Genomic DNA, 26,456 nt, shown 5'->3' with positions numbered 1-26,456 from the left:
CTGTACAAATGCCCCAAAAGGTCACAAAAAATTATAGCAATTAGTTTTTAAGGTACCATAATGTTTTTGTCTCTTGTTGTCTTTTTTGTTTTCTGATACACTTTGATATCATGAAATCTGGTTTTCCCGCGCAACCAAATATTTCTTGAAATGAGCGAGACTGGTTCTCCACATCATGTCAGAAAAAGTTACCTCTAAAGGAAAAAAGGAATGGAATAAGGACTCACACAACATTTTAATTGCAGCAGCTTGGAATACAAAGACTGAGTTCAGGAGTTGTGTTTCTCTCTTTTATTTAAAAACAGTGCTTCATTACCATTCGCAAAGGGTGAGGAAGGGCTCCTCCCTTGCTTAGAGTTTATAAAAGCCAGCAACATGATCAATAATTTATACACATGGATAGTAATACAAAAAAAGGAATAAAAGCTAAAGATCTAACTACTCCGACCTTCACAATTCCAGCTACTTGATAATAATAAGAGTAACCCAATGAATACTGTATGGTTTGAAAGCTACTGTACAATATGATACTTAAACGAGGTTTTGGGGGGGGGGAATCTTACGAGACTGCCACAAACTCCTGGGATGTTTTTGCTCTTTCGTAAAGAGTCCACAGAGAAATGAGACTCTGGTCAAGCAGCTTAAACATCCGAGGAAATCATCCAGAGGAGGAGAGAGCATCTAGCTATACTGCATCCTATGTCCCAAGGGTACCTGGCAATGGAGAGGTGTGAGAGACACTGCATGAAGGAGCAAATCAGTCTGGGCCATTTTAGGCCTTGCACTGACAAATGCCAAGTATTACTACAAGCCAACCTAAGTGGATCAAGTAAACTCTTAAGTCATCTTGGTACTGCTCCTACAGGAGTCTTACATTTGCTATTTGGGTCAGGACTTTGCCTCAGCTATTTACAAAATTAATTTTGAAATAAAACAAAGTAAATATCTGGAGGGATAACTTATTAGGCTCCAGGTAAAATGAGTGGCCAAAACCACAATATAGAACTGTACTGAATATGTCGGCTAGATTCATTGACTGTTGCTTCTCAAAAAGCAGCAAACAACACTTCAGTGTTCCATCTTAAAGAGAGAAAACTGAAGCGGGGGCTTCCAATTTGCTTTAAAAATATTAACCGTTAACTAAGTGACATAATATAGATGAGCCAAACAATACTCCAGTGGACGGCTTTAAGGGGAAAACTGGCAGGAAAGATTGCAACTGCTAACAAGCAGGCTTTTAAACCCAGCTTCTATTATTTTTCAGCTGGCAGTGCTTAGGTTGTTCACCTAGAGATTCTCCAAATTAATCTCTAGCTCGCCATGGTCTAGAAATATCAGCTGGGCATAAATATTACAGGAGATCTCAAGGCTTCCATCCTGTCCTTTCCCCCATGGTTGGGTATAACAGACAGCTATGAGCATGAACATCTTGCAGTTTCCTTCACAGGGGAGGGACAGGCATTATATACTCCAAGTCTTGGAATTAACAAGGGAGGGAGAAATTCATTGGAAAGACCAGTTTCACTCTAACTACCAGAAGACAGCTTGCCTCAGTAACTAAAGGTTTAGTTTTATTATGCTGTAAATAAAAAGCAGCTTCCAAATAGTGGCTAGAGTAGGAAATGGGGTCAGGACTCTTTAGACAGTAACATCATCAAAATAGTGTTTTATATCCAACAAATAATAAAGTATGCTGCTGTATACTACAAACATATTTTACATTCTCAAGAGCATGACAGAATTAAAAATGCACAAGATTTTATCACTGGCTGTTCTTTTTCCTATTTTAAAACCAGTGCAAATAGGCAACACACTGTTAAAATCTCTCTTCCTTGCCTCATCCTGCCAGTGCTCAAGATCCCTTACATGCTGGCATGCTGGAAGCAGCTTTCTGTTTCCTACCCTGCTTGCAAACTCTCTCATTTTAAGGGTGCAATACAACAAAATGCACACCACCCAAATTTGTTTTCCACACCTCCAGGACCTCTATAACAGGAATGCTGGGGGAGGATTTGCAAAGCCTTAACTTTGCATCCACCTCTATTAAGCCATCTCAGCTGCTTTAGAAACCAAGGGGTAAACTGTATCTTGCTAAAAACAGTTACAACACAACATTGCTTTGTTGGTTACTAACTGGGAGAGACAATAGTAGTGTTTTTCTTCACTATGTATCTTACTATTTCACAAAAGTAAGGATGCTTTATTCTCCCAATTGTACAGATATGAAAACAGGGAGGGGGAAAGTGCCTAAGGTAAAGTCACCCTGCAAGCTGGTGATGCAGTTTAAAGGGAGAACCAGGGTGGCCAATTCTCATACCTGAAACTATTTTGTAAGAGATGTGCTACTGACTCTTTTTGGCCTAGCACTTAACAGAAGGATTATACATTCCAGAACATCCTCTGGTATCCACAGTCTTTGATATTTTCAATATAAGACACCCAGCTGACTCAGCAATGGTGGTAGAGCTATGCAAGCACCATCTTTTTCCATAATTTTAACAGAACGCTCCTCCTCTCACACAGTAGCTAACTCAGTTTAGAAGCCTTTCCTGTATTTCATTCCCCAGGCAGGAATCAAATCCAGTTCTGTCCTCACCTGCCTTCTAAGGAAAATGGCTACCTGGTGAACATGGCACTACAACATTTGTGCAGGCCAGAAAAATTGTTCCTTCTTCATTTCCTTGATTTGCGTGAAAGCCTGGACACCCCCATTCCCCTCTCCCCCATTTTCAAACTAACTAAAATATTTATATATCAAAAACAAGCAAACAAACAAACAAACAAACAGAAACAAAGAAACCACCGACAGAAATTGTCATAACAGCAACAAACCAAACTTTGGCTTGAAAAACAAGAGAAACAAAAAATGGCCAACAGGCTGGCAGTTTGGTGTTACCATGTTCCAGAAAACCAACAGAGTTAGAGTCTTGATCGTAATTAACATCTCCCCTGCCCTCCTGCTTCAGGTATTCTCTCTAACATCCTCGGTGCTCTATGACAAGCAGTGGAGAGGGCACAATATGAGAAAGAGGGGAAAAGGCAGCTGTCTGAGGTTGGGCCATTGAGCTCCTCCTCAGCAACTCTGTTCACTGAAGTATTTCAGGATGTCTCCCTTCCTATATTGACATGAACGGCAGGCAAATGATGACAGGAGCTGTGAAGGCTTCATCTGCAAGTCCACCCCCTTAGCTGCCCTTCCAATTTAGTACCAATTTAGGCAGGCTAAGGAGTCAAAGGGAATTGTGCTTTTCTTAACTTGTAGGGTTTTAAAGGTAATGCTGCAGAGAATCTGCAAGAAGTGCCGAGAGACTCATGGAAGCTGAGAGGCTAATGCAAGATCTCTTCTGTTAGTTGATTTCCAAAATTAGCTGCAGATACTTGAGAGCGGTGGCTTGTGTGTTGTCACATGCATGCTTCTGTAGCAACTTACAAGACACCCAATTGCATAAAATAAAGGGCATTCCATATATGATTTTTAAAAAATGCAAGGGAACAATCTTGGAACATAGGAGTCCTCCTGGAGCACCTCTCAGCTCACAATTTGAAGTACGCACCGAAGCTGAGAAGTCTGGATACGGATTCCCCTCCAGAAGGGCAACAGACAACCAAATAAAGGTTCTGTGTTGCACATCAAGGAGAAAGTGTTTTCTGTTCTTAAACTGTGTTTCAGAATACATTTCTGCCTGCCCTCTGGAAGCCAAAGCTATACTAGGATGACTTCCAGAATAGTGTTATCACACAGAAATCCTCTCTACCGCCTCCATCACTTTTCTGGTATCACGAATCAGGACACAAGTTTCTCTTTTCATGCATTTTTACAGTGGCAGATTTTGAGCAAAGCTAATGATCTCAAGGTGAAAAAGAGAGAGTCTTGAACACTGGGAGATCTCAATAGCTCAGAGTGGCACTGGAGCAAAGTTTTCCCACTGTTGTTCAGAGCATGTCACAACTCTGTCATCAGATCCTGTCTCCAACAGATCTCTCTCCATCATGGCTTTAGGTTCTGTAGTCATTGTCCCACATCTGCTGCTCCTCCAGCAAAGAAAAGAGGGAGAAGGCGGGAAGAGAGGAAGACCATAGCAAGTGAAAAAAACTAAGAAAGAAACTTGGTGGTGGATAACAATTACTAAAATAAGGTGTATTGAAGCAATAAGATCACATATTCAAGTCTTGTCCTCTAAAACCATTAACAGACAAAGTCTTTGGGCAGCATCGAGGAGCATTGTCTTGAAAACAGTAATATCTTGATGCTTCTAGAACTGTCCTGAGCCCTCGTTTGCCAGGTGGCAATAAAATGAGGAGGGGACATGCATGTTTCCAACCAGCGTGCAGGTTCCAGCTGCAGCCATTTAGCATGGCTCTCCACAGGGAGAGGGGCGCTTCCTCTTGTATCACGCAGGCATCAGTCCCAGGTCAAATAAATGCCTGCAGGTTCCTGATTTAATTCCATGATACTGGTTCCTAATGGTGCTCCTCAGCACTGTTTATCTCTTTTCTGATTGGTAGGATAAGCTACGCATATACAGACATGGAAATGCATTGTTTACCACAGTTAAAAAAAACACCAAAAAAACCCCAAAATGCACAATCTTTGGAACAAAAGAATTAAAGGCAGAAATTTAAAGGAAAAAAAATACATATTCAAAGAACATAGTGAGGTATAAAAAAGTATTTCTCTTGTGTTTTTTTTTTCTTTTGTTTTCCTCCTCTTCTTGCTATAGAGTTCCTCTACTAGTAAATATTGCAATAGCCAGGCCTCACGAACTGGGGGTCTGTCCCACTTGCAGGGGGGCTCACGTCACTTCAGTAAGGGGCAAATCGGCTGTAGCCACCTCGGTATAAACTTGCCTGCAGAAGTTAATGGAGAGAGGAAAGGGACAATTAGAGGCTTTGGAAAAAAGATGCAACACTTGCAATGTCTTTTTCTCAAAATCCAAGAGGTTTAAAGAAACTACAGAAACTTCTGCCTTCTGAGCTGCTCTTTCTTCAAGCACCAACTAACCTTCAGCACAGGTCTTTCAATGCCCAGGCTCAAAAAGGATGTTTCAGACCTTGGAAAATACGCTTTTTAGACTGCATCACTGGGAGTCATCATAGCTACAGCTATTTGGAGATTTCTAAGAGCTTCAGTCCAAAAAGACTTTTCTAAAACTTGTAGATGATGAATCTTTAGTCCTAGATATCTGTAATAAGGTTTGACCCTACTGTTCTTGTTTGGGAGTCCCCCCCCCCCACTTAACCCTGCTCTAAGGGAAACTGGCTTTCTTCAGTGTGAAAGCCAGTTTATTTGCAAGAAACAAATACAGATATTCTAGTACCAACATAAAGGAACTATGCATACATGAATTAAAGCCAGATGCAAACCAGGTTACAGGGTCAGAGTGATAGAATAATATCCAGAGACAAACTGCTCCTTGCAGAAAACCTGGAAAAGCTTGAAGGCAAAAACAAAGGTAGTTGTGTGCTATAGCTCAATTTTCAAATGAACCCACTTGGAATGATGATCTACAGCTCAAACAGACTCAATAAAGCAATGCCCAGTTCAAATCAAGACTTGGCTTCAGCAATTTAATACAGTGGTGCCTTGCATAATGAGCGCCCCGTTTAACGACGAATCCGCATAGCGATGCGGATTTTGCGATCGCAAAAGCGATCGCATTGCGATGTTTCCTATGGGGAAAAATTGCTTTGCGATTTTTCTCCATAGGCCCCATTTTCCCCCAGCTGACCAGCGGGCGCTTTGGAAGGACCACGGGGGAAAAGGCTTCGGAGCGACCGCGGGGGAGGGTTTCCGCCACGGTCCCTCCGAAGCCTGCGCCGCCCAGCTGGGGGAGAAGGCTTCGGAGCGACCGCGGGGGAGGGTTTTCCCCATGGTCCCTCCGAAGCCTGCGCCACCCAGCTGGGGGAGAAGGCTCCGGAGCGACCACGGGGGAGGGTTTCCGCCACGGTCCCTCCGAAGCCTGTGCCACCCAGCTGGGGTAAAAGGCTTCGGAGCGACTGCGGGGGAGGGTTTTCCCCCACAGTCCCTCCGAAGCCTGCGCCACCCAGCTGGGGAAGAAGGCTTCGCAGCGATCGTGGGGGAGGGTTTCCGCCATGGTCCCTCCAAAGCCTGCGCTGCCCAGCTGGGGGAAAAGATGAAGAATCCGGATAGCAACGTTAATCCTGGAACGGATTAACGTCGCTATGGGGGATACCACTGTATGTACGTACTGTTCATAAAAACAGGATTGGATATGAACAAAGGAAATAAGGTTTTGATTCAATGTTGTCAAGAGACACTGTAGGTGAATAAATAATTTGAGGGTGACTATTTGAGACCCCATCAGGGAATCTTCATGAGCAACTGTGTTTCGACTTCACCTGCTGTCTGGGGATTTACCTGCAGCATTCCCTTCAGTGAGATTGTATGGGTGTTATTTTGTCACACATTTGTCTTGCTATCCTATTTTTATCATGCCCTCAGACACCACACACACAAGGTGGATTGCCACCTTTCTCCTGGTTCCCCATGTAACAAACATGTCTGATGCTACCGTTACTGCAGAAAACACAGAGTTAACAATAGATGATGACAGCAGGCAAAAGTCTTTTCGTGAAAACACATCATGGTGAAAGATAGAGAAGGTCATACTCACCACAGCGCCAACTCCATAGCTAGCAGCAGGGGCAAGGGCATGGTAAGGGTCTGCTGTGTACACTCTGCCATAACTGAGGAAAGATGGAGGGGAGGGGGGAAATCTCACTTAACAGAAAGGCTTCGAAGGAATATTTGTCATCAGAAGATACAGAAAGGTGAAAGTCCTCCTCCCACTCACTTCTCTTCTATATCCAGCTCATTTCCAGAGGGAACCATTAGGCTGAAATGCAGAGGTGCCAGTATCTTTGTATCCAGAAATAATGAGTCCCCATATGGTAAATTTAAATTTTTAGAAAGTATTTAAAAGGTTTATTCTAAGTAACTCCTTAGTTCACACTGACACTGCAAGCATGTTTTAATCTTTACTGGAAAGCTGCTGTTTCTCTCCACACAATACTTGCTCATGATTTTACACTTCAAAAGACTCTCTTAACCCTGCAAGACTTTAAATTCACAAGAGCTGTAACTGATTGATCTATGTCAATAAACGTGAATAAGCCTTGGAAGTAATGAGGTAAAGAACATGCTTTCCACCTGAACACCAATGAGCTCCCCAGGCAGCCAGAGCCCACTATGGTGCAAGTGAGGAAGAAGTATCTACTGGTGTTAGGGCCGGCTGGTGCCACAGTACTGCCCAATAGAATGATGTGAGAAGTGTTTAAAGTAAAAGGTACCAAGTAAGAGTGAAAGCTACACAAACTGTACATCCATGCAAATGCTTTGTAACTTGTAAATCTGCCTTAATTATGAAAATTACTCTGCCCTGCCATACAAAGCTTATCATAAAAACATCTCTGATTGCCTTGCAACTATATCCCCACAGTGAAATACAGGCACATTAAGAATATTTGCCAGCAGATGTTAAACCAGCCCATTGGCACTGTTCATGGGCTGACTAAACAGGAGTGAAGTCAGAACAGCTGCAGACCTGCCTGCTCCCCCATCTCCCAAGCTGACTGAAGAAAATTCTGAAACTGAAACTTTTCAACTCTCTTCCAAGATGGTGTTCTGGTAGAGTTAAGCAGGAAAGTTCCACTTCAGGAAGTAGACTGAAGAATCATTGGGGAGATGATAAATTCTAGATTCATAGCTACTGAGAGGAAGGGAGCAGAGGACTCTTGCTAGAAGGGTTGGGGCCCAAACATGAAAGCATCACTTTTTGGATGATGATTCCCAGAACTGGCCAAGTTGAAATCATGCCTTTCACACAGAACCATAAATCCTGGTTGTTGCTTATGGCCATTACCAGCCTCCTAAGTCCCGATGGCTATGAAACTCTATTGGGAATCCTGCTTTATAAATTAGCATCCAAATTATGTAGGAGAACATGGGGCAATGGCGTTAAAATACAAATGATTCCCAGATATACCAGAACCATCCTTTCCTTACATACCCATCGCTGTAAGCCGCTGCAGCGGCTGCAGCAGCAGTGGCTGCTGTTGCGGTAGCAGGCTGTGCATATCTGTATGCTGCATATCCACCCTGCAGGAAAGAAGAGAACTGACTTTATAGATACCTGTCTCCTCACACAAAGCAGACTTGTACACACAAAACAGAAAGGAAAAAGTTTCAAACTGCATCAGCTCCCACGTCATGATAAATCCTGAAAATCTTCATGTACATTTTGGTTTTTTCCCTGCCCAAGGGGTGGGGGTGGGGATCCTGTAACCTACAGCAAGTCTCTGTCAGGCAATTCAGATGGACGAGCCACTGCTATGGTAGCCTCCGCAGGATAATGAACTGGTAATAAATAACAAGTAAAGAAACATTCCCTCAGTCCATCCTGACCTTAAGCATTACAGAAAGTGTTGGGGAAGTGTCATTACAGAAAATGTCACAGAGTACACTCTCCATCATTATTTTACCAGAATCATGCATTTGACAAAACTAATCTTCTCAGAGATTCTCCTAATTTATTGCTGTTATTTCGAGGGCAAAAGTTGAGGAGTTCAAATCCTGCTCCTCAACAGAGGCAATAAAATGCAAAATATTTCAGGTCACTGGCTTTTTAGCTCCCATCTTTTGGGGTGGCCAGAACTAAGAATGGGTGCAACACAGCGGAAAAGGAGTCAACACTACAATTTCTAAGGGAAGTTAGTAAATAGTGATATTTTCATAGATAAAGTCAAAGAGAAAAGAGCTGTCCACAGCAGTCTTGAGTAATCGAAGGGAGGTTTCTGAGGCCTGTAACTCATAATTAATTTACAAACACTTCTACAAGCTGAGGGCAGTCTCTGACAGAATTCCATAGAGAAAAATGCATTGAAATGAAATATGAAAAGCAAGCTCTCAAGATCAAGTCCCATATGCCACCATATCACTATACAGTGGTGCCTCGCTTGACGAGGATAATCCGTTCCGTTGAAATCGCTGTTAAGCAAAATCCTCGTCAAGCGAAATTTAAAAAACCATTGAAATGCATTGAAAACCGGTTCAATGCGTTCCAATGGGCTAAATACCTCAGCATCCAGCGAAGATCCTCCATAGGGTGACCATTTTCCAGTGCCTGTAAAGCGAGGAATCCGTCCTAAAGCACAGTGGGGAGCCATTTTGCACAGCGGGTGGCCATTTTAGAGCCGCCGATCAGCTGTTTTAAAATCGTCATCTAGTGAAAAATCAGTTCCCGAAGCAGGGAACCGATCGTCGTTAAGCGATTTTCCCCATAGGAACATTGTTTTGCGATCGCAATAACGATCGCAAAAACTCCATCATAAAGCGGTTTAGTTATCTAACAAGGTAATCGTTAAGTGAGGCATCACTGTACCTCCACTTTTCTCCTGCCACTTCCTCCTCCCCCACTTTTTCAATCAATTCAGTATGACTTTAGGGCAGGGGAAACACATACATTTCAGGTACTCATTATTAGGACAAAACCTTCCCCTGCTTAGGATTTTTTTCATATTCTGATTCTTTAAGGTAATACCATGTTTCCCCAAAAATAAGACAGGGTCTTATATTAATTTTTGTTCCAAAAAACACATTAGGGCTTATTTTCAGGGGATGCTTTATTTTTTTCATGTACAATCTAGGTTTATTCAAATACAGTCATGTCTTCTTCTTTTGGTTACTGCACAGTGGTGGAGGGTGGGCTTTCACTTAATTAGGGCTTATTTTGGGGGTAGGGCTTATATTATGAGCATCTTGAAAAATCATAGTAGGGCTTATTTTTAGGTTAGGTCTTATTTTCACGGAAACAGGGTATCAGGCTCTAAATCTTGGCCTTCCTAGTCAGTTATGTTTTTCTGTTTCTTTTTTTTTTTTTTCATTTAAGGAACAAAACCTGCAAATCTTTTACAAAACTTTTTTTCGACTGCCTTTGTTTCACCTCTGCTCTGTATATGCTGTTACCCTATTTAACTTAACAAGCTTTATCTCTCCCTTTCTCTTTTACGCAAACACTTTTGACTTGTTTATCCTAATCTGAAACACTCTGAACAATTAATATTGTACAGTTCATACTGTACTGTTGTATAGTATTTAATATGTTGGTCCCATGGAAGATAATTCATAATGGAGAGAGGCACAACTATGGCTTCCTTCTAATGCCCCACCTGCAAGGTAGCAGAATGGACTTTATAGAATGATCCTGTTTCATCACTAAAACTATTATAATAAAGCTTTGGGAACCGTTTATTGCTTTGGGAATAAAAACTAACTCTTCAAAGCACAAAAATCCTATAGTTGCTCATAAGGGGGGGGGAGAGAACAAAACCAGTATCTTTTGACTCCAATTTCAGTGGATCAATTGCATAAGAGAGAAATAATGTGTTTGTGTGCATGCTCATGTACATACACACATACACACTCACAGAGAGAGAGAGAGAGAGAGAGAGAGAGAGAGAGAGAGACAGAGAGAGAGAGAGAGCTAGAGAGCTTCAGAAATAGGAACCTCCCATAGAATAGAAAAAATGGATTTGTCTCAGAAAATCCCATCACAATAGTCATTCAAATGGGATAATCAAAGCAGGAGCTCAGATAGCAGATCCTAAGCAGCTTGAGACTGTGTTCATTAACAAAAAGATGGCATGGCCAGATAATTTGTACATTTTGTCAGTAGGCTACAAGAAGACATAAGCCTTATAAAACAGTTTTGTTATGATATATAAGTAAGATTTCTACGCAACTCCTAAACATCTATACATCTGCCATCGACTTAATCTGGCTTAGTAAAATATACCATTTTATCTTCTTTGTATTTTTTGTTCTTTAGAGCTAACATTGCACCTACCATCTACACAAGTGAGCTGTAAAGACTGTAAAACATAGAAGTATATTTAAGCTCCTCTTTAACATACAAAACTTTGAATAACAATTACAATTTTCATTTTATGTTTTGAGACCTAACTATAGTCATTGTACAGTTAAGGAGAAAATAAAAATGAATTATGTGTTCAGTACAGTTATTGCAAATGCAAAATCAGTGTGGATGTTGTGGTATCTTCAAAACCCTTCAGATATTATGAGAGAGAAGAACCAGTAATTATTGAAGAATATTGAACTGTTCCATTCTTTTAGTAAAATAACTCACCTTTTGAGTTTGAAAGTTAGGAGAGGGCCCCTCCTCAATACACATGCAAGTAGATTTACTTAATAACTGGGTCAATTGTGCCTTTGACAATAGGGATTACTTCAAGCCCTCTGCTTCAGCAGAAAAAAAATGGGATAGCAAAGTTCCTATTCTTGCCACCTGCCCTGAGCAGTGAGAAGTTACAACTCCGAGTCTTCCAATACCTTAGTTTTAGTTCCTTGTTAATCCCATTGTGCTGCTCATGGGCAAATGAAAGAAATTTTTTACAGAAGGGGGCAGATCACAGTAAACTTTCACGCTACACATTTGCTGCTATTATTTTCTGTTCTTAAAATCAGGCTGTAGAACTATCAACACATGTGACATTCAGACATGCTCAGATGTATGTCCTTGGCAACAGGGACCGCTGAGCAGCTTGTCTCACAATGTGCCCAGTGAGCTGCCTTCCCAAAATATTGTTTCTACTGACATTTGAGATAATCAGTTGCGTTCAGAATAATTGTGAACATGAGGATGAGATGCAGTTTGAAACTAAGGATTTTTTTTTTCATTTCCGTCTCTTTAACTTGCATTTCTTATAAAGGAAAGAGGGACTGGAATCAGGGGAAGGAGGGGGAATGGTGTAACATTTATTAATCAAATTTAAAAACAAAAAACAAAACTAAGCATGCTGACATTTGGAACTAAAAACAACCAGCAAAATCACCACGTTCAGACTCATATTGGCTAGTTCTATCTATCCCAGCATTCTCTTGGGACAGCAGTTCGCCCTAGGCTCTACCACAAGCTCGGTGAAGTACACAGCCTCATTACTAGAGCGTGCAGCCACAACGACCTGCTATTACAGAAACAGTCAGTCACCACTGAAGTTAACATTCCAAACCTTAAATAATTCCCAAAAATACCCCCAAATGTTTTTTTTAAAAAAGAGAACTCCCACCCTAACCCTGTCTCACACCACAAATGTTAATAATTATAACAAGCAATAACCCATCTGTTATATCAGAGAAGGGAACAGAGACTCCACTGAGAGATTTAGAGCGAGATGTTAACATTTCTTCAGCTGACTGCACAACAAACAAAAAAGAAAAGAAAAATAATTGGAAAAACGAAGTTAAAAACAGCTGATGTGTATTCTCTGGTAAACATGCACTGATGCAGATGTGAAATTGTTAATATAAAATAAATGATGTATGTGTATGGAATGAGCAACCTGTGTGATGTTAAAAGTTTGCAAAATTCTTATATATGCATATATTAAATAAAATCAATGGTTGGCATTACAAATTAGTTCCAACTTCCTTCTCAATAAAGAGCAAGGATGGTACAAAAGGTAATTTGGGCGGATGATGATGCCTGCTTGAAATTTAACAGGTCATAAGGCAACAAGAATAAGAATGAATGAATTAACATTCCTTATTTCTTCCCCACTCTTTGAGTTTTAGATGTGTATGAACAAATTCTAGCACCTGTTTGTTTACTCAGCAGGAATTTTTGATTATCTGAAGTTTTGGAAGCTTCTATATTGCACTGTCAAATTGTTCAAATTTCGAAAGAGTTGGTTCAAGCCACTTGTAACTCCTATTCCTACAGTTTTAATAAATAGGACCTACCCTTTAGCTTACTTTACAAGAACCATATTGTTCTCTCCATCCATGCATCCCATCAAAGCAAAGCCTGGGATTTTTTTTTTTTTTTAGGGAGGGGTTATAAATCCAAAAATTCAATAGCCATGCTGTATAAGAGATTCTGAGAGTTATAGTCCAGAAAGTAAATTTTGTAAGCTCTGTCTAAAAGAACATTCTGCATTATTCTGCAGCCACTCATATTAGATTGTGTGGAATATTTATTCCTAATTGCTACAGGACATTGTTTAAAACAATTTATAGAGTGTTCCTGTCAACCAGCGAAAGGGACAGCCCATGACCAACTGTTCCATATTTCTGTGTTGCTATACAGTAAGGAAAACATGTTTAAAATGTTATAATTCCAATGTTTAGGTGCTTTACACCAAATCCACTATTTTAATAAACTAAAAGGTATTCATCATTTTGTTTTCACTTTCAAAACCAACTGGGCAACTGTGAGCATGTGATGCTAGACACCTTTTCCCTACAAACAAGAGAACACTCAAACCTTTATTAAAGGAAGTAAGCAGAGTTGGTGTGTGCACAACTGTGAATGTTTCATGAGTAATATACAAGGAAAATGGCTCTCCACAGTTATCTGCTTCAGTATGAAACAATACATGAGAATGATAAGGGGTACCCAAATGCTGATTTAGTAAGCCAAGAAAAGTGAAGATTAGTTTCATTTAGAATGGAGTTCGCTGAGAGGCATTTTGGGTCTCAAGTATAGTTAGGAGCTGTCTTTACCAATCCTTTTTTCATCATCTGTATACACAGAGAGCCCTACCAACTTGCTGCAGGGTTGCCATGTGTCAAGTCGCACTGAATATCCCTTGAGTAGCGTAGCAAAAATACACTGAACCAAACCCTACAACTTTCTGTAGGGCAAGAGAAGAGATAAGAGTGAAGGTAAGCTAGAATTCAGGAACCAAAGGTGCAGAAAAGAACCCTTTGGCTGGAGAGCTAGGATGAGGCTTCAGTATCTTGTTTAATGAGCACAAAATCTTAAGAAAAATGAGGCAGTTTCATGTTGAGTCAAAGCTACCATTTTATGTGAGCTATTAAGGGACGCTTTTGAGTACAGTTATAATTTGGCCATGTTAACTTTTCATACTTTACTTTAGATGTGGGGTAATGAACAACTGTCATGGAGAACTCAGCAAATTATGTAATTTTTATTATACCAATATGCACTGGAGCTTTCACGTTGCAGAACCATCTCATATAGAACAGGAATTGCTGGTTCAAATCCTGTTGCCGTAAGTTACACCATGCAAGGTTGATGACATCTGCAGCCATTTTTGGGAAATTAAACATATCTGATTTCTCTCCTAAAGATCTTGAAGTCCTATGGAATCCCTTTTATTGTTGGCAGCCACATGAAAAAGGATAGGGAAGAAGTCTTTAATTAATGAGAACTACTAATAAGGACATCCCCACCATGGCAATTTTCAGTAACTAAAGCCTTCTGCCCTGCAATCCCCAATATTGAAAGGGGTTCCATGGAAATCTTGGAATCTTCATGAGAGTAGAAATGTTTTATTTCTAGAAAAATTGTCATGGCTGATGGCATCACTGGCCTTACATAGCATAATTTATGCAACAGGACTCCAACCATTGATTGTGTGTTTGTGCATGCACACACTGTGTACAAAGAGAGGGTGTGTGTGTGTGTGTGTGTGTGTGTGTGTGTGTGTGTGTGTGTGTGTGTGTGTGTGTGTGTGTGTGTGTGTGTGTGTGTGTGTGTGTGTGTGTGTGTAAAACTGACATTGTGGAGAAATACGGACGTCAGTATCAGCAGACAGGAGCTGTTGATAATGGGGTAAGAGACAGAAGCTGTCCATAAGACCTCTTTCATCCAACCCACTTTAAGAACAACAAGATCTCAGCTCTGTTTCTCATGCCTTGTCTTGTTTCTCTCACAGATGTCTGTTCTAAATATTTAACATACTTGAGCACCATCTGCTGGAAGATTCCTTCTTTGCTTCCTAGCAATGTAAATATCAAAACACAACACATTTGTTCTTTATGTGTATAGTCATGACTTTAGCAAACCGTGTGCTCAAGTGATACATGCATAACTTCTCAGTCTGTTTCCAGTTCATGTTAGTTTTGTGTATGTTCGCTGTAAAATCTGTTAAGTATGTTCTATCCTCTTTGACCAATCTCAAAAAATTTAAATTTATTTTTAATCCATTTTTTCACATTAACACCTCCCCCCCCCAAAAAAATCCATTTTTGTACATTTTTGAGCCAAATGCTGCACAACTTAGAGAAGTAACGAAAACAACAGGTAACTGTGTTCTGATCTGTTTATTACTTCCTTTGGTTGGTTCACTTAAAAAAGGAGAGCATATTAAAACCTCAAACACTTCAGAGATATGTGAAGTTCATCTCTCCATATTAGTCTTCCCAAGTTAGGTGACAACTGAAGTACAAAAGCATGAGATTTGGAAAATCTGTGCTATGACTGAGCCATTCCCATTGGCTAAAGCCAAGGTCATACTAGTACTTAACTGCTAGTATGCCAAGACTTTCCCCACCCCACCCTAACACCCAACCCCACCCCACCCCCCGCTCTAGAGTATGCTCTTGGCCTCTACAGCAGTGGTCCCCAGATGTTCTTGGGAGTAAAATTCCCAGAAGCCTTCATCATTAGCTGTGTTGGCCAATATTTCTGGGAGTTGTAATCTGGGGACCTAAGGTTAGGAATCACTGCTTTAGAATATGTTTTGATAGTGAACCAGGGGGGGTTGCAGGGTGATCCTTTTTCGTTCTGTTAACGAAAACTGTTCCATCAGTGGAATGAACCAAATGACCCTGATCTTATAATTTCAGTCTTGAAAGGGGAGGGGAGGAGCAAATCTATTTCTAACACAGGAACTGCAGGTGACCTGTCTGGGATCTGTCACGATACAACCAAGGAAATGGGACTGCTCACGTGGGAAAATTGTCTTGTGAGAACTGATTTAAGCCATGCTTAGGTGTGTCATTTTAACCTTCTAAGGAGGAGAAGTATAATTCATGAGTCTTCATGGAGTTTTAGAAAGGTATTTGTTTTGTAGCAGTTTTCCTAAAAATATATGACCCCACCCCTATCCCTCTAGTATCATTATCTTAGGCTGATAAAAAAATGCTGTACAAGACAGTGTAACTGCATGAAGCAAAGTGAACTGCAGGCAGGTCTGTAGTCAAGGACAATGCTGAAATTCTCTGCTCTAAATTTCTTGCCTCTGGGTGTTATCATGACACCGTTTATACTGTTGACTATCACCACATTTCAGCAAAGAGACCAGCCCAATAATTTTGGTGACTCCCCCCCCCCCAAATCCTAAAATTGCAGGCACTCCTAAGCTCTTGTGTGACAAGAGTTTTTAAAAGAAGGGGTTGTAATATACTGTTAAATTTTCTGCAAGGTGGCCAGCATGAAATGCCATGCCGAAAGGAACAGAAAATGTGTTTTACCATTTTATTGCAGTCAAATACATACAGATAATACAAAAAGCTTGCTTGGTCACTAGCCTTCTATTTAGGAAAGCCATCTTATTTGTTTAGAAAGTGGTAATTGTGCAGCACTGAGACAAACAGGAGTTTCGATCACATGCTCACAAATGTATGCTGGTCTTTTTAAAAAAATAGACTCTGTTCCCATCTCTAATTTGGCACTGTGTAATGGTTAGTATTAATTCAAGGGTTTGTTTGTTTTCACTGCAATCCACAATCTGATTGGTTGGCAGGTCACACTGGCACTCCTACCTGAGGTATTTTAGCGCTAATGATTGGTTCCTGTAAGACTATTCTATAACAGAACACAGGAAGAGCAGTTCAAAAAACACAGCTGTGGAAGGAAACAATCACACAAAAGCCCAGCGAAGGGCTTACCAGCCTTTTCTTTCCAGAGGATGCAAGCACGCTTTTCACTGACAGGGTTGGTCTTTTAAGACAGCTGCTCTTGCAAAGTAAACCCACACCCATGGAAGCTTATCTGAAAGTTTTTAATTCTCATACCTACTCCCCCCATGCACCCTGGGGCTAATTACCTGCATTTTTAATGCCAGAGACCAACAGATGTTGTGGGATAGCCCTTATCACAAGGCAGGCTGGATGATTGCCCCAGAGAAGAAAAAGGAGATGAGGACAGGAAAAAGGAAAGCAAAATGTGTGACCAGAGCTTGAAACCACAGTTTCTCCCCTCTATTCCCTATTTTGTTTTATCCCTGTTGCTGACTCATGTTGCTGATTCTGTACCTACAGTAGCTTCCTTCACTTCCACATTTTTATCCTTTCTAATACAGCTACAATGTATTGGAGATATTATGCCCTCTTCCTTCATTTACAATGTTGTTTTCCTGCTGAGGCTGGAAAATAGCTATATAAGTTGCTATAAAGAAGCACCACCCATTTGATTCATGCTAATTAAGAAAACAGAGAGCACTTTGCTTGGAAGTTATGACTGAAATGCAGCCATACATTTCAGTTTAGCTGGCAACAAAAAGCAATGAGAAAAGCTCTGTTAATCTACCTTGAGAGACTTCATTTACTGGAGCTCTGTTCTCTTTTTCATCTCACAAACCTTAAAAGATGGAATTGAAATTGTTTACAGAAAAATGACCAATCAATGCTAGTTTTAGACCTTAGACACATTTAAATGCCAAGGTTGTTGCGTAAGATGAGGTGATGTGAAGATTTTATATACTACTAAAATTGCTATCAGTCATAAACAACTCCCTTTGGCTCAGGTAGAGGGGAGTCCTTCCAATAAGAAGGGGGAAATGACCACAACAACCCTTTCTTGTCACTCTCATCCCTGGCTGTGCGAGGGATGACACTAAGCAAAGGATGCCATCTACTTGCTTGTCTCCTCACTGCATGACCAGTCCCCGGCTGCCTTTTCTGTTTGAAACAATAATTTAGAAGTGCCGGAGGCAGGAGGGGGAGACTGAGTACTGTACTTTCAGATTTCTCTACCAATTACATAGGAAATCTGGCCAGAGTAGGAAGATGAGTGTATATAAGAGCTACAAGTAAGTGAGGCTTGCCAGAAGCTTGAAATATAACCATTAGGTGATTCTGTTTCTAGCCAAACTATCTCGCATTTGCTGCAACTTTTTTTTGCAGGAAAAAAAATGCACTTCATGAAACAGACTAGTACTAACCAGGGAGAATTGAGAGTTGTCCCAGTTATTTGCTTAGAACAAATTTCAATAGTTACAAGCCTTTTAAAAGGAGATCCCTTTTTTCAGCAGAACAATACTGCATTCACCTGTCGTGACTCTAATATAATCACAAGCTTTCTGTACAATCAAAACTGCACTTCTGCTGCTACTGTGCCCATTGTATTTTGGTGGTGGTGGTTTAAAAAACTCTTAATAACAGAGGTGGATAGGACATTCTTAGCAGTTTTCCTACCATGAAGCAGTTGTAATATCTTGGTACGTTGACTTAAACACACACATATATTAGGTTCTAGAACAGTTTCCCCCAACTTGGTGTCTTCTACATATTTTGGACTTGAGCTCCAGTAATCTCTCACCATCACTGGAATTAATGCAAATAAAGCTGTAGAGTATGGGGCTAGGAAGACTGCTCTGAAGTCCAAAAAATTCTATATACCAAGACTAGCAATAGTTCAAATACTTCATATAATTAATGAGTAGCTCCAAGCGTTACAAGATAATTAGGTATTATTACCTCATAGCTTCACTCAGAGGAACTACACAGAATAAACTACAGGACAGAAAAAATATGGTTCTATTTTAAAGTGACACAATGTCTGAAATCCTGTTTGCACAAACTATGATGTGCAGTGCTGATGATGACAGCATTAGTGGTGACCTTTCAGAAATTAAATACTTGCTATTTGTGTCCTGTAGGTCCCATGCCTCCTGTGTAATCCTGTTCATTGCTGGGAAGCTGTGGGAGCTGCAGGATGGAAGTTTTTAATTACTGAAAATATCTACCACTGGTAAAGCCATCCTGGTGGCTGTGATTTTTTTGGTAATAAAAGACTTACTCTTCCCATCCTCCAGCCCCCATGGCTTCCCAATGATGAAAGGGACTACACGGGAGCCAGGGAGTAGGAAATGTTTAATTTCTGGGGGGAAAAAATCACTGGTGTTGATGACATCATCAGTTTGTGCAAATATGATTTGAGCCAACGTTACTCTACAGACAATTTACCCATGTACCATTTAAAGGCAAATCTGTCCCATTATCCAGCATTCACATTTCTATGCTGCACGACTTTACATGAGTCATGACTTTCCTTAGGCTACAGCTCCCTATATAAATCAAGCCTTCAAAAAGTTTCATGAGGGAAAGGCTGAGGGAAAGGAAAGATCTGAGGCTAAACCCATCCTGGTATTTTTTGATCCTAATTATGCCAATTAGAGATGCACTGATGGAATTTTTAATTTGTAAATCATCTCTCAGGTTGATTAGTAGTTCATTGTACCTGCATGAAAAGGACACCTACTAAACTAACTCTGGCAATGGTTAGAAAACCCAGAGGCTCAGGTCTTGCACCCAGGGGCAAGTGCAGTGATAGAGAAACATGCTTGCATTCTTAAATATATAAATGTATATATCCACAAGGAAGAAGAAAATCAAAATAAATTATATTTTAAAACACAAACCAAACCAAAACCAAAAACATCAACCAAAAAAAAAAAAAAGGCTGGCTTATTGGGGTTGGGGATGAGAAGGCTTCGGTGTGTGTACTTACATAGAGGTCAGCACCGTAAAATCCATCCTGGTAAACCACACTGCAGAAAATCCACACAAAAACAAAACAAAAAACAAAACAAAAACAAAAAGAACAGAAAACACATTCCGGTTATTGAGGACGGCAGCATGCACATGCATTTTACACAGGCAGGTGATGTATGAATCCATAACCTGGGCTTTCGGGCAGGAGCAAATCAGCAAGAGATTGTGTGGGCGCACGCACGCTAGACAGCTCCATTTCATCTTCCATGGCATGCAGGTGGGCAGGGCAAAAGGGAAGACAGTATGCAAAGGGGTGGGGGTGGGGAGAGATCAACCCCTATATTGTACAAGAAAATAGCACTGCTTTTTTTAGGGGGGTTGTTTTTGGAAGAACAGATGCTCTGAAGAACGAGAACATGGTTCAAAAAAAAAATCAGCTTTAACTATTAAACTGGAAAATCTTCAGTTAACCCCCTAAATGCATGGACAAATTGGCTTCACACAACAGGCATCAAGTAGAGCAACCAAGTTCTTTGGGAGAAGTTCAGAACGTGCTGGAGTCCACCTAGGTCAGGAACATACTCAAGATCTGTTATTCTCTATCTTGCACCCTTGTGCGATCATTTCTGATATCCATACATCACCTGTTCCATACTCTGTACATTAGACATGCGGTAAGATTCGGCTGCTCACACAAGCATGCAAAATATTATTATTCAGCACCTTAAAATATTGATGCAAAATCTTGGGGAGGGCCAAATCAATAACTTCTGATCAAGGTAAGCACAGATAAATGTAACCATAAAAGAAATACCCACAATGCATTGCTTTCACAGGCAGAGATAATGAGCTAAAAAGGTTAGGCGATTGGTCCAAGGTCCAAGAACTGAAAAGTAAAGTGAGGGCAATCCCTGATAGTAACGACGTATTCCACAGCAGAGAGTAGCTTAGGTGGACTCTAGTTCTCTTAACAGCCACTAATTAGTTTCTCCCAGAATTTCCAGAAGCAAAAACTTGGGGACTTGGAAACCCCAACACTTACTGGAACATTTCACACTGTAAAGCACTTTGCCTTGCCAGGGCAGGGAAGGACAAGGAAGGAAAAGAGGGTTTGCCACAGCCCTGGTTATGAATGCATGCTTTAGCACTGCACAGCTTCCCCCTGCTAAATTCCCTGGATAGCTGAATGCTAAATCACTCACATTAAAAAGCATTAGTTCCCCATAAATGAGATCCTTGTGTGCATGTATCTGGCTTACCAGTTAACGTTATCACAGGCTAGAAGGAAGGAGGCAGTATTACGTGAAATTTTTTCCCAAATGCCAACTGGAGTGGAAAATGATGCCAAGTTTCTCCCACTCTGATCAGAACACACTCACCTATAGGAAGTTACAAACAACAAGGCCAGGACAGCTTGGCTGTAAGTCTGCCTTATAACTGCCAGGGTTCTACAAAGATGCAAGTTAGTGTCACGTGTAGATGATCAGGTGGCTCAAAGTGCTCACAATACACTCCCCCTAAAGATGAAATGTCATTCAGATTTTGATCTACAAAACAGAACTGATAAGGACAAAGAGACTTGATGGTACTTTCTAAAACAAAAGTAACATCAATTCAGCAGAGACAAGGAAGGCAACATAGCAAGGCTAAAGATTCATTACCAGCAATGGGGGAAAACTAGGGGACTAACTTTCATTGCTTATTTAGTTTATGAGCTCTACCTTGTTAACAGAATTCATGCTTCATTATTTCATTTGCATCTTGTAACAGTGAATTCTAGATAACCTCATGATCTGGAAAAGATTGTTCTATTGTATTTCATCTTACACAAATGTTCTTTTTCAGAAACATATTTTGTAATAGATCATCCAAACCACATAACCTATTACTTTAAAATGCTGAAGGATTGATGTTGCAATTAATGTTTGTGTTGTTTCACCACAATGAAACATATTCGCTTCAATTGCAAATCTGTTACCCCACTACTCTGTATTGAGACAAATTGTGGAATCAAAATGTTCTAAGCCAAACATCCTCAGCAACCTATGTGCTCTGTTGTTCAAGGATTCCTGATTCTAGCTATGACAAAAATTGAGCCACTTGTCATACAAAATAACCTTGCAGAGTTCAAGACAACAGGCTATTTTATGCTATGTTTCTCCAACCCATAGACAATTTAACATTACTTGAATATAGAAGGTTGTCTTGAGAATTAATTTTAAGTGGAAATCATGAGCCTGCACTAATCTGAATCAAATCCAGCCCCAAACAAAATTTTTCCAATGCACTGCCAGAGGCAACTCCTTTTCCAGGAATATCTAGCCGTTACTATCAGGGATAACAATGACAACAACACAATGTTCTCACAATTTCTGTATTTCTAAGCATCAATACCTGGACATGAATCCTGCAAAAGGACACCATATGATTAACCCATGGAAGCAATTTTGGGGAACTGCTTCAGCAGTTCTCCTTGCTGCATCTAAAAGTGTACTGCACTACACAAACACTTGCTAATTTCATACAGCTGAATAGTAAAATGTATTTATGCTATCTTGTGTTGTAAAAGGAACAGGCATCTGAAAATGCACTTTGCTTCTAAGTTTAAAATTCTGCCTACAGCAAGCCAATTCTATTAGGTTATTAAAATATTCCAAGTGGACTATTATGACCCCTGAACACAACTACTGTGGCAAAAATCAAGCTGACATACAAGTGATTGCTTCCAGTTCAAAGGAAAGAAGAGCATAATCCATCTGGTGCTTTTTCTCTCTTAATGATTTCTCTCTTGCTCAGGTTTCCTCTGAGGTGGATAGGAATCTGAACAAGATGCACCTATCAAAATAAGTGGCATTCTCAGATGCAAAGTGAAACCTTGAGACAAAATCTTCTGAGCCACTGGCACCCTGTCAAACCCTGAAGACTGTCTTTAAAGATCAATCAATGCCTTTTCAATAACTATGTAAGCTTGGTGTTACTGATCTATTTCTTCGCTATGAAAATAATAAAAACCTAAGAAAAGGGTAAATATTAATGTATATTTTATGTCAGTATGTTGTTGTTGTTGTTGTTGTTGTTGTTGTTGTTGTTGTTGTTGTTGTTGTTGTTGTTGTGCCTTCTGCTGTTACGTAATGTTTTAAAATTCACTGTTCCTTTTTCTTGTCTTTGGTGTCCCTTATCTTCAAACCAGATGTGACAAATCCCATTTTAACCCATCTTAAAATGTCTCCAACTAAGAAAGCAAATCCATTGTGGGTAACTATCCTTCCTGTGTCCTACACCCAGGCAGCGTGCAACGAAGCTAATAAGCAACACTTGTCACTGCTGGTATCAATGAAACTGGACTTCAGAGAGCAGAAGCTGCCTCACTCCACAGACTCTACACCCTTTCTGTAGCTCTCTTTGCAGCAATATTACTTTACCAATACCATTATTTCCATCCTATCAAATTGTTACCAAATGCTTGGGGAAATGGAACTTTAATTGAAACAGCTGCCCTTTCACAGATAAGCCTCTATGATAAAGTATTATCAGCCAGAAGTGTAAGATTTTAGATTGGCTTTCCTGGGTGTGATTGGGTGCAGAGTGTTCTGGTGCTGGCATATCCTGACTCTCGCCATCCATCATACTTCTACCTTTTTATTTTTATTGAATCGGCTAACTTTCAGGATCTGCACAACACATGTTTGGTTTGTTTTTCGTTGCTTACCCTGGGTAAGCTGGGATGGCTGTCGGAGGTACTGCCCGCACTGCACCATACACTGTCCGTCCTCGGCCCCTCAGATGGGCTCCCCTGAATGCGGCTGCTGTGGTGGCTGCAGTTGGATAAGGGAAGCCAGGAACTGTGAAAACAAACAGAAAGAGAGACAAGGGAAAATATGAGCAGCATCACTACATCTGCCGTGTCAATGTAACAACCAGAATGATCTGCAATTCCAGAGCTGTGGAACATTCTGCAACTATCCTGTAAAGGAGCATGCTTACAGCCCTGATGGCAGTACATACCTCTTACTACTCATGGCCTTGAAGGGCAGGCAGGATTGCAAGAGGCCTAGCATGCAAGGGATTAACACTGTATCATGCCTTATTCATCATTAACTGCAAACTCTTTTCCTCTTCCTCCACCCTACTTTTGATAATGCCATGCAGTCTGGTTAGAAAGAGCCCAGGAAGCACAGAGAGTTGCTACTAATATAGGCAGGCAACTCTTCCAAATACTTGGGATGGGAGAACTTAAAATACATCATTGTGACTTCCCATACCCACCTACCCAGTGCTCCGTTAACAGGGCAAGATTTTGCATGTGTGTTTTTCCCTACCACCAGTCCTTCCCTGCATTTAATTTAAAGACAGAAAGGTAATAACAATCCTCTAGAAGGCAGGCAAAATTAATCAAAAAGTGCCAGTTTACCAAGAGCCCATCTTCTGGCAAAAGGTGACATTAAGTGGTTCCAGAGATAGACAGATAGATAGATAGATATATTGGGCCCTGTTTTATTACAGTACATGCTGGAGTAAACTGGCTCAGGGCAAAACAATGTCAAAAACCTCAGAAGGCAGCTGGGAACACAATGCAATAAACAGATACCCAGAAGGCGCCAGTCAGTCACAAGGCATAAATCCAACTCAAGATGCTTCCAGGAGCATGCCACAAGGGGGCCTGAAGTGAACTCACAGTTTAGCAGCTTGAATAATATGTACTTTGGAGTGTGGCCTTGTTCATGTCTTCAGTTCTAATGGTGGGGCATTCCCTACATATATCCTCCCTTATGAATTTTCAGCATCCATTTGGGGAAGCCCCAGCCCAGGAGCAGGCATGCAAACAAATGCATAGCCATATAGAAAGGGTCGAGGCCACTGCTCAGAGAAGTGGCATGTCTTTCTGACAGGCTCAACCTTTCAAGTACATATTATACAGACTGAAAAGAAAAGGGCTAACAGGTCACTGTTTACTCAAGCACAGTAACAATACAGGGGCCAATAGGGGCTACTTACTGATTAAAGGAATGTAAGTGTTAATACCCCCCCTTCCTGACAGGGGCACTGCAGCGTCATTGCCCAGCGAGACATCTGCTTGAAAACTGGATGCTAATTTAGTTTTAAAAAGAATAAAAAATGTAAAAAGGTTATAAAGAAACAGCAGATTGAGAACACAAACAAACACCACTGCAGTTAAATGGCAGCAACACGAGAAACAACATTCGATTCTACCTGCATATAATTCAGGACCATAGACCGCTCCAACCACGGGGCTCAGCTTCCAACCTGGAAGAAGGAAGGTAGCAGTGAACAGCAAGATCTACCCAGGAGAAGAGCAAACAGCGCTATGTGTGCTGTGTGGCTTCTGGTGCTTATTCCCTCATTTTTAATTACATGTGGATTATTCCTGTGTACAAAGACAGACTTTCCCCCTGATTTCTCATGTTCTGGACATAGACGGAGGAAGATGCAAATACCACCATTGGTTGGGGGGGGATTACTTCCCACACTTGCAGTACATTAATCTCTCTCTCTCTCTCTCTCTCTAAATATCATGGTTGGAGTGAAGGAACAAATACAATTCTGAGGCTGCTAATACAAGCTTTTTAAAAACCAGAATGGATCAATAAATAAATTGTGAAATTACAGCTTGAGATACAGTCAGGAAAGGCCCCTCAGTGGTAGCATGCTCTCAAGATCTGATCTGCCTTGGAGTTTTTCTCCAGAGCTGAGAAGGTTGGGGAGGGGGGTTGTTGATCATGGCCTCCAGAATTTCCCAGGCAGCCTTCCTGTATTTAGAGTGCTGAGAGCTTTAGTCCAAAAAAGCACAAATCTTCTCAACTATATTATCCATGTCTGAGTATCCTCATGGTTAAACTGCTGCAGTGTACTATGTTTGGGGTTACCCTTGAGCATCAGCAAGCTTCAGGATATAAAACTGTAGAAGTTGTATACTAATGGCCTTCTTGTGCATTGCTGCTCCACAACATTTAAAGAGACTATTTATCCATCTATCTATCCATCCATCCATCCGCCCGCTTGCCTGTCTGTCTATCCATCTGTCTATCTGCCCGCCTGCCCACAGGAGCCAGCCACCAATATATATATTTTTTAAAAATTAAATTCCACTTATATGACTACCAGAGGCAGTCTAGCTACAAGAACAGTATCTTTTCTTGCACACCTAAGAGGATGCCTAAAATGGTATGCAAGGTTGATGGCATTCCTCCAGCTACTCCAAACACCCTAACTAATGTTTGGATCAACACTGCATTTTCTGCAAGGACTGTCAGAATCAGAATCAATCTATCTATCAATCTATCTGATTTTTATAACGTGCATCTGACGGTCACTTTGAGCAGTACACAAACAAGAACAAGAATAAACGTAGCATAATCAAGTGCATTAAATTAACAAATTAAACTGAATAATAAACATCTGAAACAGGACTGAGAACAGGTAGCAATTGGGTAAAAGGTTGATGCTCTTAGGGATCTTAGGTTGGCAGATTTTGAAAGGCCAGATGAAATAAAAATGTTTTTAGAAGCTTCTTAAAGGACACTAGGGAGGGGACCAGGAATTTCAGGTCGTATTTCATTCCAAATGTGGACTGAGGCTGCCAAGACCTGGTTCCTTGTTCTCTCCCTCTGGCCTCCCTCAGGGTCAACACCCTCAGCTGTCCAGCCTGGGAGAAGCTGGTAAGATGGGAAGTCCTTGTTGGGAGTAGGTATTCGTCATGTACTGAGATCCCAAACCATTCAGGGCTTTACAGGTCAAGACCATCAACCTTGAAGCCGATACAGAAACAAGCAGGTAACCAGTGCAACGTGGCCAGGATCAGGGTAATTTGATGGTATTTATTTACTCCCTTTTCTAACTTGGCTGCCATATTTTGGACCTCTTGAAGCTTCCGTATCAGCTTCACGGCCAGCCCCACGTAGAGTCCATTGCAGCAAGCTATTCTTGAGATTACCAA

At 40.9% G+C, this 26,456-nt stretch overlaps 1 protein-coding gene across 11 annotated transcripts in view; it reads right to left on the bottom strand.

The window, feature by feature from the left end:
• Positions 1-276: 276 nt before the first annotated feature.
• Positions 277-26,456, bottom strand: part of RBFOX2 (RNA binding fox-1 homolog 2) — a 208,639-nt gene continuing 182,459 nt past the window's right edge. For 3 of the 11 annotated variants that reach the window (XM_020787703.3, XM_073000056.2, XM_020787709.3), the window contains 7 exons: positions 24,713-24,766; positions 24,497-24,589; positions 23,211-23,343; positions 16,550-16,592; positions 8,031-8,119; positions 6,636-6,708; positions 277-4,848 (listed from right to left, as the gene is read on the bottom strand). In XM_020787703.3, coding sequence (XP_020643362.1) covers positions 4,804-4,848; positions 6,636-6,708; positions 8,031-8,119; positions 16,550-16,592; positions 23,211-23,343; positions 24,497-24,589; positions 24,713-24,766 — 530 coding nt within the window. In that variant the 3' untranslated portion in view covers positions 277-4,803. Of the gene's footprint in view, positions 4,849-6,635; positions 6,709-8,030; positions 8,120-12,155; positions 12,233-16,549; positions 16,593-19,517; positions 19,558-23,210; positions 23,344-24,496; positions 24,590-24,712; positions 24,767-26,456 lie in introns of those variants that run through there. The other 8 variants (XM_020787704.3, XM_078376190.1, XM_020787705.3 and 5 more) reach the window with 6 other exon arrangements.

The sequence above is a fragment of the Pogona vitticeps genome, chromosome 5 (genome assembly GCF_051106095.1).
Source record: "Pogona vitticeps strain Pit_001003342236 chromosome 5, PviZW2.1, whole genome shotgun sequence".
Lineage (NCBI taxonomy): Eukaryota > Metazoa > Chordata > Lepidosauria > Squamata > Agamidae > Pogona > Pogona vitticeps.
Note: the sequence above shows the minus strand (reverse complement) of the source record. Positions and strands in the feature narration are given on the sequence as shown.